Source organism: Ixodes scapularis, unplaced genomic scaffold, assembly GCF_016920785.2.
Source record: "Ixodes scapularis isolate PalLabHiFi unplaced genomic scaffold, ASM1692078v2 PGA_scaffold3__209_contigs__length_174095766, whole genome shotgun sequence".
NCBI classification, from domain to species: Eukaryota; Metazoa; Arthropoda; class Arachnida; order Ixodida; family Ixodidae; genus Ixodes; species Ixodes scapularis.
The window spans coordinates 97,700,992-97,717,100 of NW_024609868.1; the positions used below are offsets into that span (position 1 = coordinate 97,700,992).

The window sequence follows — 16,109 nt, forward strand, 5'->3', positions numbered from 1 at the left end:
TGTTAAACATGGTTCCGCGCTATTTCAAGATACGCCGATGGTGTTCGCTGACCATAAATCGCAATTACGGTTTTGTAAAAGGGGGGTAGTGATTTCAGTAGGTTAAATATCTACGGGTGGCTCCTTTAAAAGAAGAATGTGGAACTATTTGACCATGTTCGCACGTGCGCAAAACCGGTTAGTCTTCCCCATACGAGGTGTGATAAAAAAAGTTTCGGGACTGACTCTGTAGCGCTAGAACAGAGGCCAGCACAGTGATGCACGCGCTTTTGTCGAGGGAAGGTACCTTCGTGTGTCATTGTGACCAAACAGTGTCACTCTGGACAACGTGCACGAGCACAATGGCGATTCAATCATGCACTGCAAGCCAAAGCGAGAATGAACATCAATTCTGCGTCAAACTCGGCAAACATGAAACAGAGCACTTTGAAGTGATTCAGCAGGCTTGTGTTAAACATTAGTGAATTTTGCGAAGTGTTTTAAGTGGCAGTCGCACTTCAGGAAAGGAGAACATCGCTGGAAGACGAAGACCTGTGGTGCGACCTTATCCGAACTCTTCTTCAGTGACGTTCTGCCATTCTTGAGGCGCGAGTGCCACCCAAAACACCTCGCACACCTCACTACCTTTTGACATAAGCCTTCTAAATCATCTGAGAGGTCTCTGACTTAGATTGGCAGAGTTTGACGTAAAATTGATGTTCGCTCTCGCTTTAGTTTGCAGACTATGGAGAGATCATCATTATGCTCGAGCACGCGGTCAAACAAACTCGCGCAGCGCAGTTCCCAATGTTCAAAGAGAGACGTCCTTTGGCATAATGACGCAAGAATTTCCCTGCCTTCGACGGCTGCGCGGGGATCACTTTGCTGCATTTTCGTTTTACGCTACAAAATCAGCCCCGGAAATTTCTGATCACACCTCGTATATGTTTGACCTTATATTGGACAATTTTCGCGCTCGAAGAGCGCGCTCCATGTTGTCACTGCCATGTCACTGCGCAAAGTCGTGAGGCGCACATTTCTACCTAGGATTTGCTTCGTTATAACAAAAAAACAACAGCCATACCTTTTCTTCTTCTTTTCTTTGTTCACGTGTGCAGTTTTGCCGTCCTTCACGGGAATTTGGGCTCGGTCGCACGCCACGGTGGAAGACGGTTGTCTGAACAGAGCCGCCTCGCCTTGGAACTAGTGTGTCGAAGGTTCGCTCGCATTTCTGGCAAACGCCGTGAGATGCACCACATGGCCAAGGGCTCGAGGAACCGTCAGTATTTGCGCGCACGTGTTCGAGGCTGCGCAGCGTGCGACCGCGCCGACGCGAGGGCTCTAAACCGACTGTTGCCCTGCCGTGAAATGAGCGAAGCCCAAGGGATATTTCTGCCCCCTTTCCGGTTTTGTTCCGACCCCTCTCTCCTCTTCCACCGTGGTCACAGCACTGCCGCTCCTTCTATGCACATGTGCCAGCCGCCCACTGAGTGGTCGCATATCAGTCGCGTACCGTGTCGGCTCCTCCGAGGATGAAGTCGCTCATGAAGGCCAGGATCTCGCCGAACTCGAGCTTCTTCTCGGCCAGGAGGTACTCGAGGATCGTGTACTCCCGGTCCTCCGTCCGGGTCTTGAGTCGCTCGGCGGCGGCCTCGATGTGCTTGAACAGGCGGCTGCGGGACCGCACGGCGGACGTCCAGGTGAAATAAATGACAACCGCAAGCGGACCAATACCATCTGCGCTTTTCTGTCCCAAAGGTGATCGTTAATGGATCCACGCAGCGGCTCGCGTCAGCGTCGCCACCAGTGTAGCGTCTTCCAACGAGTGTGACGCTAGCACGCTACGGCGTCAAGACGCACGCGTTTGTCGCTTTGCTCTCGTGGATCTTCAGCGTCTTTGCCTGCCGCATGTGGCGGGTCCGAAATTCCCTAAGAATGACCTAATCCGCAGCCCTTGTCTTCTACTGAGCGGACAATTGTGCCTTGGAGTCATCCGGGTGGTACTTAGCAGCAGGTCATGCCCGATCAACGTGCTTCACTCACTATTTGACGGAGTCAAAAAAAAGCAGCCAGTCACTTTTTTTTATTGTTTCTAAGTAACCTCTACATTCCAACCTTGCCTTCAACCATATCCGTGCTGTATTTTCATCGTGGTTAAGTCGTGCCAAATGAATGAACTGGGAGAGGCCCTCCAAAAGGTATAGAGACAGTGTAGCCGCTCTCATATTTTAGTGCACCAGCTCTATCCTGTTTTTAATAAGAATTGCTCCCTGCAAAGTCGAAAACTAGTAAAATTATTGAATCAACGAGATTCGAATTGAAAAGACAAACATTTTTTATATGCTTTCTACGATGAATAGAAATTGATTATATATCAGTTGCATATGAGTTCTAATGCCATCTTATGAGTTCTTGTGTGTTTACTAGGCTCATTCATATAATTGTTCTCACTAAGGATTGGGATGACCATTTTTCCTCTTGCTACGGTATTTCTACGCCCTATCAGCCTTTTTAGAGTTACATCAACCTCCAGTTTACTTTATCTAGGATAGCAACGGGAAAACGCTTCCCGTTGCTGTTCCTGAAACCTGAGTATGACAAGCCAGTAACATACTCACTTTCTTCTCGGGCGAGGAACAGTAAATGCACACTCTTTTGTGCGGTGCCTGAAACGCGCGTCCGACTAGTGTATTTACCGCGTCCTAAAAAGAGGCCCCATCAATTCAGCCTAATGACGTCTTACAAGTGCTATGCTGTCGCCGACCGCGATCCTAGCGGCAGAGGGTTTAAAACGGGAGCAGAACGCTGCAAATCCTAAACGCTGAGATCGGAGGTCACGAGGAAAAAAAAATACAAAAAGCGACAGAGGAGCAGAAAAAGAAAGCAGACGAAAGGTTAGGCGTGTTCGTTTTGCCGCTACGAGTTGAAGTTGCTCGAGTGCTTGTCAACTTAATTTTTTTTCAATTCTCGATTCCCGTGTGTAACCTAGAACTAGGTACATACCTTACAGGCAGTGTTGCTTATTTCTGCATTTTAAGGCGCCGCCAGTGATATAGGCCCATCGGGACTAGCTAGTACCATCTGGAATCACAGATGTCCGCGTCTATGCCCAGCCGTTATCAAGCGACCCGAATACGTGATACCTTTACCTCTAGAATATTATATTAACTATATGCCCTACCAGTGTCACAACAGCGGTGGTGAATGTGGCGGAAGTCTGGTCTGCTGCAGGTCGCCCTCCAGATTGACAGTCAACAGAAGCTTTGGCAGCCAAGAGTTGGGACGACAGAGACACTTGCGTTCTCCCGCATTTTTTTTTTTTTTTTTTTCTGAAATTCTACGCCCAGCTGCCAGGATCGCGACATCCGTCAGCATGAGGCTCCAGCTTTTGTGACATCACGTGTTGCCACTCTTTCGATGCATGGCCGGCATAGGACGCTAAACACACACGTCCGAGACGCGTCCCAGACGCCATATTCTTTTGTAACGTGTCTGCTAAGGAGCCAGGGCAGCGGGCTTTATGTGCGGACGCTTACATGGTGAAGTCGTCCATGGCGAACTCGAACCTCTTCCAGCTGGGGGTCCTGAAGTAGCGGAAGTAGGGGAAGCGGTAGCCGAAGATCTGCAGGCAGGCGAACACGTCGTCCATGTCTTTCAGGATCATGGCCCCGTCCGAGTGCGGGTCCAGGGGTACGCTGAGGCAGCCCACGCGGGTGTCCAGGGAAGCGTACACCACGCCTGAACGGCAGCGCCCAGACAGACACACGTTACACAGTTCCTTCCCAGGGGTGTTCTGGAAAGTATTTCTTGGCAAATGAGAGCAGCCAACTCCTAAATAATTACTGAAATTTTAAGAGCACCCGTGATAATGTCCAAAACTTGAAAAATTGTTAAAAGCTCGGTTGGCGAGTGGTCGCGAGTCTAACGTATCAAATTAGAAAGCAGGAAATTGAAAAGGACGAACAAAGACGCTGCGTCCCTCATGAGGCACGGTGTCTACGCTTGTGATAATTTTTGCTATCGCTGTTCTTTTGAACTAACAGGTGCACACGCAGTGTTCCTGTTGAGAACTGAGTCTGTGTTTGTCTCTCTTTGGTGCCGGCATCTGTGGTTGTCTTTTTTGGCACCACAATCTCTACACATACTACACAAGCGCAGAGTCACACTTCGCACGTTTCTATTCTTATCGTGCCACAGCCCCTAGACGAGCAGACAATGTGTCCAAGCGTTACAGCAAACTTGTAAATAGCCTTATTTTTTTATTGATTTCTTGCTTTCTTTTTTTATTTAGGTGTACTAGGCCAACTGGTTCGGGCGCCCTGCCTTTCTGGCACAGCTCAACCCTCCTGGGTCAAAATAAGGATTAGTATTATTATTAAAGGAAGTATTTTAAGGATCCAATAGCTCCTGTGTTTGAGGTCAAGTAAGGGCGGTAGCGCGGCATGGTCGAGCAAACGGAATCTTGAATCTACAAAGTTCTAGGCATGCGAAATCGGCACGACTGCTGCGGACAAACGCGGTAGTTTACAGACAACGAGTCGGCGTGGATTCCAAACGGGTTGGGCGGAGACGGGTCGCGGCTGGCGGAACTAGGCGGAGCAGTTGCGTGGTCAGGGGAGGCACTCACTCTCTAGGGCCCACTTGTAGAGCAGTTTGTAGCAGTCCGCTGTCTCTCCCCTGGCGTCCCTGTCTCGGGCGAGGACTCGCAGGGTGTCCTCGGCGATCTTGTCCATGCCCGGCACGTACGACATGATGGTCCGGGGACGGAGCGTGTACGGCTGCGTCTTGGAGCGCACGTTGTACCACTCCTGGCCCTGCCTGCACGAGGCAGCCAGCGGACTGCGCGTCACTCCGATGCAGAGCTGTAGTTGTTAACGTAAACGATAATTAAGATATATAATGTTGTTTGAACTGGAGTGCAATCAGTTACCTTCCCACATATGCATTAAGTTACAGACACAGTTCCTCGCGAGAAGTTGCTAAGATAAACACCAATAATTATTTTAACGATCCCATGTCTTCGAGGTACACCGTCACTGCCTATCAATTATTCATTTTTTATTCCAGAAACGATATTGCCATCATATTTATTTGGTTTCAGCCCTACAAATACTAACGCTTAGCTGTCCTCGGGTATAGTGACACGCGGCATCGCTCTAGAGAGAAAAATAATGTGAATGGGCGTATTTGTCACCAATATTCTGATTAATTTACTCTAACTGAACGAAATTACAAGCTTATAAAAAAGGCGACGAAGTTCGAGTCACAGTTAGTGAAATTTTATTTTATTTTCAATGGCTTGCCTTAAGAAACGCGGTTACCTCGTACGTAAAGTTCATTCATACATGCACGCTGTCATTTACATGAAACTGCAGCCGACAGGCACGGCGAAGCACATTTTACTCAAAGAACATGGCGAATTCGAATAGACCTTTCCGGAAATATGTGGTGCCCCCAGCGGCTGCTTTACGCATTGTGACGTTCAGATCGGACGAAGTCGACGTTGGTTTGAACAGTTGGTGGCTTCAGAACGCAGAGAAGGCTGAATGAAAGCAAAATAAAGTATGTAATGACCTTCTTTTGCGTTCGCTTAAATGTATTGGTGTGCTCCGAGTTCCCAACTATAAGAAAGAATGAATCGTGTCGCTACCTGCAGGATATACGAAGCGTTCGAACCGGCGCCCGAGCGTACATCCGAACAGCACCACAATTCCCCTCGTTGCAAGGTCTCCTGGGATTTTCCGGAAAAGTATATTAATTCTGCTGCTATCTGCCGCTACCTTTCTTCTCTATCTGCGCCGAATAGAATGTAGCTATTTTAAGAAGGACGTTGCGCAATTTGTATATAAAAAGTCTCGCAAATTGTTGCTGCTTCGTTCATTCTACCAAAGGCGATGAAATGCGGTTGCTTTACAGGAACATCGTTAGTAAAAATAAAATTAGGAAAGGAAATGTACGGTGATGACATGGTTGTAACATGCCGTACACACATCGAGGACGACGTCAAGGACGACCTCTAGGAAGACGTATAGGAGGACGTCAAGAGCGATGTCTAGGACGAGATAAGAAACGACGTCTAGGACGACGCCGAGGAGGACGTAAAGGACGGTGTCAAGTACAGCGTCTAAAACGACGTCGATTACGACCACTAGGGTAGCCTCTTCGACGACGTCTAGGACCTCATGGAGGACAACGTCATGAGCGGTCTCACGGACGACGCTGAGGATAACGTCTTAGAGAAAGACGTCAAGAACGACGTCTAGGACGATTTCTATAACGAACTCGAGGACGACGTCGAAGACGACCTATAGGAGGACGACCTCAAAAGCGATGTCTAGGTCTACGTCGAGGACAACGTCAAGGACGATCTTTAGGACGACCTCATGGGCGACGTCTCAGAGGACGAAGTCAAGAACGACGTCGGCGTTGACATTCTTGAGGACGACCTCTAGGACGACGTCGAGGACGACGTCAAGGACGCCAGGTCACGTCAGCTTGAGCTACCGGCGCTTCAGAGCTTACACGACCGGCGCCTACGTAAACGGAGCTTACATAGCAGGCGCTTACGCGACCGGCGCTTACAAGCTTACGCAACCGGAGCCCACGCGAGCGGAGCTAATGGGCGATTCACACACTTGCGTCGCGTCCAATTAAGTGCGAGGGTTGCTATGGCAACAGCTGCATCGGCTGCTCCAACAAAACCAATTTTTACCCGTTTTATTGGATCCGACGCAGCTGTTGCCATAGCAACCCTGGCACTTAGTCGGACTGAACGCAAGCGTGTGAATCGCATTTTACGCTTCGGCTGCGGTCTTTAGCCACGGGCATTACGTCACCCTGATTAGGTGACCTTGAGCGTGGTTGGGTTTATAAAGCTACCGCTTTAAAACAGGCTCGGCTGTAACCACCAGTGGATAATATAACCTGTCAGAAGCGTTATCTGGCAACCATTGAGACCGTGAAATGACGTGTGGTTTTATATGTATTCCGATCTACTATTGGCGACGTGCGCGATCAAAAGCGTCACTGTGGTCGGCCTTCCACGATTGGCTGAATGCTGACTATGACGTCAGCAAAGGTTTCTTCATCGACAGAAATAAGAGTAATGCAAGAACTTCAATTTTGACGGTGTTGACAGTGTTGGTTTCAGAACGCAATGATCTCAGGCTTCCACCATGCTGATTATAAACACAGTCGAACTTGTCGTTCGTAAGGTAATGACGTCAAGAGAGGAAACCACAGGAGGGCGCCACCAAAACATCTCGCCGCTAATACTCTACCTCACAAGTTGTTTTCAATGGGATCAGTGACCGAGTGGGCTAGAGTACACTTTAGTGCGCACCAGCTTGGAGCACGTGGAGCGAATGCTCGCGCTGCAGAACCCAGGGGTCCTGGGTTCAATCCCCCACGCCTGCCCGTTTCAATCTGGATGAGCACCGTTCCGGGTGTGCGGTCGTGTACCACTACTGCGTGGTGCACGTTAAAGACACCGTTACTTGAAAAAGCTGTTGTTCTGTATAAACACAGGGACCAAAAAGCTCGAGAGAATGTTGAAACTCATAGAATAAAGAAGGAGGGGTCAGGCTGCGTGAGTCAGGCTTCCTTGAATTTGCTGGACAATGAGGCCGAATTTTTAGATCGGGGATGACGCATATAACATTGTGTAACTGATAGCACCCAATTTTGTGAGGCGCATGCGCATTTCCATCGTGATGAGACAGTCGTGTTGTCGTATGTTTTTCTTCGTGGTTTCCTGCGAATAAACCTTTCAGTTGTTAGTCAGCGCTCGTCCTGTCCAGTTCCTTCCTCTGTCCTTGCAAAAATTCGCGCTGTTCCATTATGAATCCATACCTACTCGCCCAGTTATCCTGTTTACGTTAAAGACCCCAGGCTAGCGGTTGTACTGCACTGGCTAACTTGCTCATCTATAGCATAGAGACAAGTCGACCTGAGGGACGACGTATATGACGACATCAAGAACGACGTCTAGGATGACCTCTAGGACGACCTCAAAAACGACGTCTAGGACGACGCCGAGGACGACGTAAAGGACGGTGTCAAGTACGGGGATTGAGACTTGTTGTGTCCGTTTTTTTTTATCGTTCCGTGTCTCCGGTTACTGTGGACGACGAATTGCCCGTTGAGGCAGGCTAAGTTCAGGCTGTATGAACATACACAAAACCCAAAAATTTGTTTTTAGTGCTGGCAGACTTGGGCGCGAGAGAGGGCTCTGAAAAATGCTTTGTTTTCATGATATTCATCCATTAAAAGCAGCTTTGAATACCACGCGCTGGTACTATACTCCATTTCATGAGTTGCGTGCAGTAAAGGCAAAAAAAAAGCATAGGCGCGGGCGCTTGCCTTTCAGATTTGCCTCCCTTCACGAGCACTCGCGGAAGGAAAGCAAATCTAAAAGCCATGTGCCCGCGCCTATGCCTTTGCCTTTGCTGCACACAACTCCTGAGACAGAGTATAGTGTCTTTGTTAGTGCTGAAGTTAACTCGCGCGATCTGTGGTACAGTAAATAATTCTTATGTGAATGTTTAGGCAACCGGAAGTTAGTCAGTCCCAATGGGCGTCTGGTGTCTCAGCTGTATAGATAAAAAATTTAGTCAGTGCAGTACAAGCACTAGCCTGGGCTCGCAAACGTGCATCACCGAGTAGTGAAAGACGACCACACGCCGGTACGATGCTCATCCAGATCAGAACGGGCAGGGGCGAGATTGAACCCAGTATCCCTGGGTTCCGCAGCGCGCTTTCACTCCACGTGCTCCGAGCTACGGTGCGCTAACACACTCGGCCACCAATATCCCGCTATGCGTTACAGTGCAGCATTTTCAGCTCTGAGACCTACGATACGAGCACTCATTGGCTTAAATCGCGAGTTCGTGCGTCGAAGTGCCACGCCAAACCACGACGCGGAGCTCGTGTTTAATCAATCGATTGAAAATGCGGCCTGTTTGCCCACCAGGCGTACTGACTAACCGCTCATTCACACTGAAAGCGGATCCGCGTTCGCAACCGCTTTGCGAACGCGGATCCGCTTCCAGTGTGAATGAGCGGTAAGAGCTGACTGCTGCACCGATGTTGCTGAACACCTGCTGTCGGCGAGCCTTCACAAACTCATGCGCGGAACGTGCATGAGTTTTAAATTAAATATCGTGTTCCTGGCAGCCGGTTAGCAAGAGATTATCTTGATTATCCGTCGTGACGAGGAACTATGATGGCCTATAGCCTCCAATGAATACTCCACCCGCAGGAGGATGGCACGTGCCAAAATTTCCAGCTCGCGGCGCAGGACCGCTGCTTTCTGTCAGCTGCGCTAAATTGTTTTCACACGGGGCTCCCTTCGAAAGTCTGCTCCTCGCGTGCCGCTCACATGTTCAGGATGCCGATGTTCTTGTAGTACTTGGGGCGACTGCTGCGGTACTTCTTGAAGGCCGTGGCCCCCATGCGGAAGGGCGTCTTGCCCTCGTGCTGGTACAGCGCGTGGAAGTCGTCGGCGCTGAACAAGTGCACCAGCGAGTAGCGGCCAGGCAGCTTCTCAGCCACGATAGGGCCGTACTGGCGGTGCATGTCCAGCGCCGCCTCGTGCCGCCGGTCCGGGTGGTACTTGCCTGGGGACGAGCCAAGGGGCAGCCGCGTCTCTCAGCGACGTGCGAGACCAAAAGCGTCTCTGCGGTCGAAGTTCGCGATTGGCCAAACCATAATTTCCTGTGTACTGATAATGCCTGCCCAATCGCCGCTTCGCGGAGAGACGAATTGGACCAATCAGAGCGATTCAGGGGCAAATCTTGCCAATCACGGAGAGGCAAATCCTGGTCGTGACGCTGCGAACGGAAGCCATAAGAGGGCGCCACCGTAACGACTCGTTACAAGCTGCGTTTTACGTATTATTCGCTACTTTTCTGGTAACAAAAACTCAGACTTGTACGTAGTTCAACTACTTTACTCAAGTTGCTGTAGTTTAACTACTTTTCTGAGTAGTTTAGTAACTTTCAATTACATTTTTATTTCTGGAATTAGTAGTTTACTTTAATCGCTTTTTCCGAGTAACTTCTACTCAAATTACAAATTACTTTCGAATTTCAGTGGTTGTTTTTCCTAGCAACAAACTTTCCTGCACAAAAAGAGATAAGATTTTGGAAGATCAGCTGATATTTGCAAAGAGGGGGAAGCATGTGGCGTAGGAGGGGGGGGGGGGGGAAGAAAGTGGTTTGGAGAGTCCGAAACCCCCCAAAATTTTCACGAGCCCCCCTCCCCCCCCATTGCAACAACACTACTACGAGGAGCGGGAAGCAAACAGACACGACGCAACTGTGGGATTAGCGCCGAAGACTGGCGTTTCTTTGTGTTCCAAAGCTCAAGGAGACTTGAGTCACTTGACCCACTTAAAGAAAGGACTGGTCCCCACTTCTTTCCAACGTAGGAACTCTCGCCCATTACAGGAGGTGTACACAATGCATCCTCACTCAAAGGAGGCAACAAAATCTCAAGCTTATCTAGTGCTCCAGTAGTTTGTGCTGTACTCGAAGAATCGCGTGCTAAAGGGTAACGCAAAGGCGACCTTGTTGCGTTGCCTTTCCTCCGAAAACTCAGAATATGTAGATCTTCAAAGATTCGAAGATCGTTCAAGAAACCTGAGTAATTCTCCCAACGTTTCTATATAAAAAAAATAATAAACAAGCAGTGCTGGGAAGTAGTTTAAGTACATAAAACTTAAAGAACTACTGTTTAGAAAACTTGTACTTTACTTGAAGTACATTCTCTAAGTATATACGTGTACTTTACTGAAGTATTTTGTTCTGGTACTTTCCGATGTAAATAAAACTCCAGACTTCAATCTAGATTCCTCAAATTTGAAAAAAAAAAGGCCTATTGTCGTGTGAGAACGCGCTCTTTCGAGACATCATCTGGTTCTTTCTCTGAGTGAAGTAATGGCGACTTTAAGACAGACACAAATAAGTACCTTATAAGTTTATTGTGTCAAATAGCTCGTCAGCGAGAGTAAAACAACTACTCTGTGGCGACTTGACTTTACACAATTATTTGCTGGCATTTCAGTAAAAAACGGATGCACCCCCGATTACCCCTGGAGCAATGCATACCAGTTTAAAAAAAACACTGTATGGGGAATGAGAGGGCATGCATTATGAAAGATTGTGTTAGAAGTACTTGTACTTTACCTTGAAATATTTTGTATTTATAGTACGTTAGTTCAAGTACATTGCACCCGGTGTACTTGCTACTTAACTTGAAGTACAAAGTGTCACAAAACAAATTTACACGTTTTTGTTTTGTTTTATTGCAAAAATAAACTAGGTATCGCCCAACGCTCATTCTCCGCTCAAAAGTTGCGTTAGAGGTCACAACCAGATCCCAAAGTTTCAGCTCGATCCGATACTTTATTTAAAAGTTATGCGTGTTTTTCTGAAAATTACAATTGGAAAATTGCGGCCGACGGAATTTTCGAATACATGGGGCTTTATGGCACCAGAAACTGAAAACAGGCAAAAATGGGCTCCACTTTTCCATTGAAATTTTCATAAAATCACATATAACTTTTGAATAAGGTATGGGATCGGGCTGAAACTTTGGCATCTGGTTGTGACCTCTAGCGCTACCTTTAGGCGGAGAATGAGCTTTCGGCGACGCCTAGTTTATTTTTACGGTAAAAAAACCCTGTAAATTTTTTTGGGAGACACTTTGTACATAACGTCTAATTTTTTTTGTACTTTACTTCAGGTATATTTAGATGTGCTTTACGTAACACTGTAAACAAGCAAACACTGTCTAAAAAATCAAGCTCAGGCAGCGCTAAACCTCAAAGTAGAAATGATACATTCGCAGTACATCATTGCGAAACAATTAGGCACGCAGAAGCAGAACCAGCTATTAAAGAATATCTCTGAAAAAATAGGCACATTCATATTTAGCTAGCACAATTTCGCCAACGGATCAAAACTTACGTACTTTATTGTTACATGGTAACAAGAAACATATAAACATATGGTAACAAAAAAAATATAAAAGTAACTTCAAAAGTAACTCGCAACTTTTTGCGGTAATTAGTAATTTCATCAATTACTTTCCACTTAAGTAATTTATACCCTACTCAAACCACTTTTGAAGTCAATATTCAGTAAATTAACTTAACGACTTCTTTTTAGGAACTTGTGTACGTCTGCAAAACCTTAATTACTCTTTTACAACAGGAACTATAAACTGGTTTTCACCTCAAGACGCCGCACGAAATAGTTCTTACAAGATTTGTTTGTCGGAGCAAGAAGCGAGGCTTTTGGCGTTTGAAGTGTGTACGTCCTGATAAGATAACGTACATCTATTCTAAAATGCACCTACACGTATCTTAACACTCCACATGAAGGACGAAATTTGTTGTGCTCCGCGAGGAGCCCGACTTTTTTTTTACTACGGTTTTTGAAGTGTAAACGAGTATAGTGAAATATTTCCGGTATTTTTGTTTAACAGGAACAATGCCTGCATTTATAGGGATGCGACCGCAGCACATCTTATCAAGTCCAATCACACGCGCCTAGTTTATTTGTTTTCTTATCTTCTGTACCCCGTCACAATTGTCAAGTCTCGATTCTATACGCTCCAGTTGCCTCTATGTAGTGTGCATGCTGATTTTTACTTACTCTTGTACTTAATGAGGATGTAAAGGCATCTATTTACCTTCGTGCTTTGAGCATGCACAATCCCAACCTCGTCAGCTGTATTTGCATTTTTTTATTTATTTATAATACCACTAACCCCATTCGATGTTGTTGTAGGGTAGGTTACGACCCAGTAGCGGAAGTAGTTGCTTAACGATCCCGTAGCGCTTCACTGATAAAACATGGCAAGGCAGACAAAACCGTTCGATGTGTCTTCATTGTCTCGTTATCCACCAGGATCAAGCTCTTGTAGCTCATCTAATACCAAGGGTGAATAATAAGTAGTCAGGCTGTCGTCAAAAACGACCCAAGGCTGCTGCCTCGATCGCGCTTCTGCTTATCTTATCGCGAGGTTAACAATGCTCGCCTGAGCAACCGCGTCGACTGAGTACTTCTCTGCCCACGAAACTTACATCGTGCGTGCTATCTGTTGTCACCTGAACAAGGTGTCCTTGAATGTTAACTATTTTTGACACAGAAAAACAAAGACGTTGGAAAAAATAATGCGACGTACGTCACGAAAATTACTTTCGGCGAGACCAGAAGGTGTTTGAACACATTGGTGAGCGGAAGATGTACTTTCGGCGAAGGTAGCTGCAACTGTTGCCGCTTGAGACACGACTACATTAATATGATGTGGATGTAGCCGCGTCCAAGACCATGGCAATCGTAAGTAAAATAAAAATATTATGTTCATAGTTACCACTGCGATTTAATTAATTGCTTAGGTAAACCAAAGAATGACAATTAGCAAGCGTAAATAAAAGCAGATACTTTTTGCGCGATCGTACCAAGCTTTGTTGTAATATTATTTTAAGAGGCTTATATTTTGTTATAAGTGCTTATATTTTGAATTCTTGAGTTTTTAATAATGTGACAACTCACTCGACAATAAAAATAAGATATTTATGGCATTTTAACAGCTCTCTACTTACCCTACCATAAATATTTACAAAAAACTTATGGTATTCACTGTTTCCTGATGCTACCTTAAAAGTCTCACGTTAATTTGAGCCAAATTCAGTCTTGAAAAGTACGCAATTTAAAGAAAGGCGATTAAAATAGTAGCTTACAATAATAACCTTATTTACTGTGTGAAAATATAATGGAGGGCTGAGAAAAAAAGCTGTCCAAGCAGCCTGACTGCCCCCCCCCCCCCCCCCCCCCCCCTTTCCCTTACAGGCACTTGGTGCGTGCTACTTTATTTTGTATTTATTTTTTGTAATTTTTGCGCTAATTACTTGTCGTGCAGTTTTTTTTCATCTACAAGTAGAAAAACGCAGTTAGAAGTATTGCTTGAAAACTGACATTATCAGTTTTTAACAGAACCCATAGTTTTCAATATACTACATTGCTGTGGAAAGTTTATTAGTAATGGCTGCATGGATCTCGGGTTTTTTGTGAAACAAATTTTAGGGCGTCATTTTTGTCATCTTGCAAACCCTGAGATGAGGAATGATAAAAAAAAAAACGACGAATGGTGCGTTTATCTCTGATTACTGTTACCGTGTCCTAGTCGCAAACAAAGAAATAAGGTGCCAAGACACAGGAAAAGTAAACAATGATTAGGAAGCGTTCGGCAGACAATTATTATTCCACAAAAGAAAACCGAGAACAACAAATCTAGAGAAGCGAGACTGCAAACAACTGATCCCCCCCTCATGGCATTTGCGCTTCGAATATAGACGCTTTGCAGCAGCTGTGCATGGACGCCGCCATAAGTGACCTTCAGTTTTTGTTTCCTCTTATTCCGTTTATTTCACTTCATCATTACCATGGCAGGCCAGGCTATTGCCACATTAGATTCAACTGTGTCCTTTTCTAAAGCATCGGCCTTTGTAGAGGATCGTCAACTACCGTTTCAGTTGCTCGGCATCTCGGTAAGACAAGAGAAGGTCAGCAACGGCGGCTGTAATTTGGCGCGTGTGTAAAGCGTCTATAAGTTTCTGCCGCTTGCGCAACTATACCGCTATCCATCATTTCAGGTTAAGTCAAGCCACAGCCGATGGTATACAAGCGCGAGCTCCGGTTCTTCGGCGTCCCTGCCAAGCACGCGCGCTCGCGCATTGCAAGCACTGTTCAGGGGCACAGACTCGCGCTCGTAGAATTGGCTGCGTGTGAACTTAAGCTGCAACGAAGTGTAGTACACCCTAAAATCGATAAACATCCCTGCGCGAGCCCAAGGCTCCGTCGCTTTTACGTAGAGCTTCCTCGAGCAGGACTGCCCCAAAATCCAATAAATATAATATATCAAGTTTGTGTCATGTCCTTGGTAAGTAAAACTGACGCCGTCCGCGTTAACCCTACCATGGTGTTTTGTCTCATTTGATACATAAGAGCAACACGCAACGTTAATTGCTCTTCATAATGTGGTGGCGTCGCTCGCAACGCGATCGGCAATAGACGATGTCGACAAAAAACAAGGTCCGTACCATAGTACGACAAAACACGTGGTCCATACAAACAGTTGCGTTTGAATGCGTTTGACTGCGTCATCGACAAACGGCCGCGAGCAACCGGGTCATCCGTGCTTCACGAGAAGTGGGGCAACCAACGTTACAAAAACACTCAGTTGGGAAACTCCCATAGAGACAGCTTTGAAAATGTGGCCCCAAAATGTCTCCGAGCACCGAGCTAATGACGAACACAACGCCACCATTTCTCCCGCAGCGGCCACTCAAGGAACTGCACGTGACTTCTACTTTGGCTTTAGGAACAGATACAGCGGAAGAGGTTACGGGGGTGCCACCCCCGTTTCCCCGGCGGACGCGCCGCGTCGAACGACCGAAGTTAAAATGCACCTAGGTCAGGACGCGCTACCTGAAAAGACCGCTGCAAACTAAAGATTTTAAAAACATAACGCGCCCCTCTTTTTGTACCAAACTCCAATAAATTTCATACAAAAAGTGTCTTTTCCGTTTGTTTTTACGCAAAAACAGGCTTTCAAAAAGCTCAAGGTGACCACAGTGCAGACAAACGATAAAGAGTGGCGCTGTTGTCGCATTTAGCTCGGTCTCGGTGGACGCCAGCGGCCCAGGTTTCGACGGCGAGTTTCCCAACTGAGTGTTTTAGTAACGTTGGTGGCAACCGATCCCACCGCCAGTTTGACTACGCCATGCACCACGGCCGCGATGCATGGAGGGAAGTCTTTCTGCGCGTGCGACAACCTCGCTGGAGCTCTGCGCATGTAGGGCACGAGACGGCCCGAGCCCTCTCGTTCACTGCCGTTCTCCTGCAACGTTGGCCTCTCGTGAACTTTAGTTAAGGCGGCATTCCGCATGCGCCGAACATTTAGTGGTATCGGTCTATTAAAGCAGTGCATGGCAAGCAGCATTCGAAGCGCGAATGCCCTGGCTACACGCAGTCGCAACGCGGTACAACGTTCTCCAACCACACAAAGCGCCGGTCAGCTCACCTCGCCAGCTACGCTCATGAACAGTAAATTTTAGCGAA

At 46.9% G+C, this 16,109-nt stretch overlaps 1 protein-coding gene across 1 annotated transcript in view; it reads right to left on the reverse strand.

Moving 5' to 3' along the window:
* LOC8024727 (probable cytochrome P450 301a1, mitochondrial) overlaps positions 1-16,109 on the reverse strand; it is a 31,388-nt gene that overhangs the window by 11,888 nt on the left and 3,391 nt on the right. The window contains exons 2-5 of the mRNA XM_029980422.3: positions 9,359-9,596; positions 4,607-4,797; positions 3,516-3,717; positions 1,493-1,652 (exon numbers count right to left, since the gene is read on the reverse strand). Coding sequence (XP_029836282.2) covers positions 1,493-1,652; positions 3,516-3,717; positions 4,607-4,797; positions 9,359-9,596 — 791 coding nt within the window. The remainder of the gene's footprint in view (positions 1-1,492; positions 1,653-3,515; positions 3,718-4,606; positions 4,798-9,358; positions 9,597-16,109) is intronic.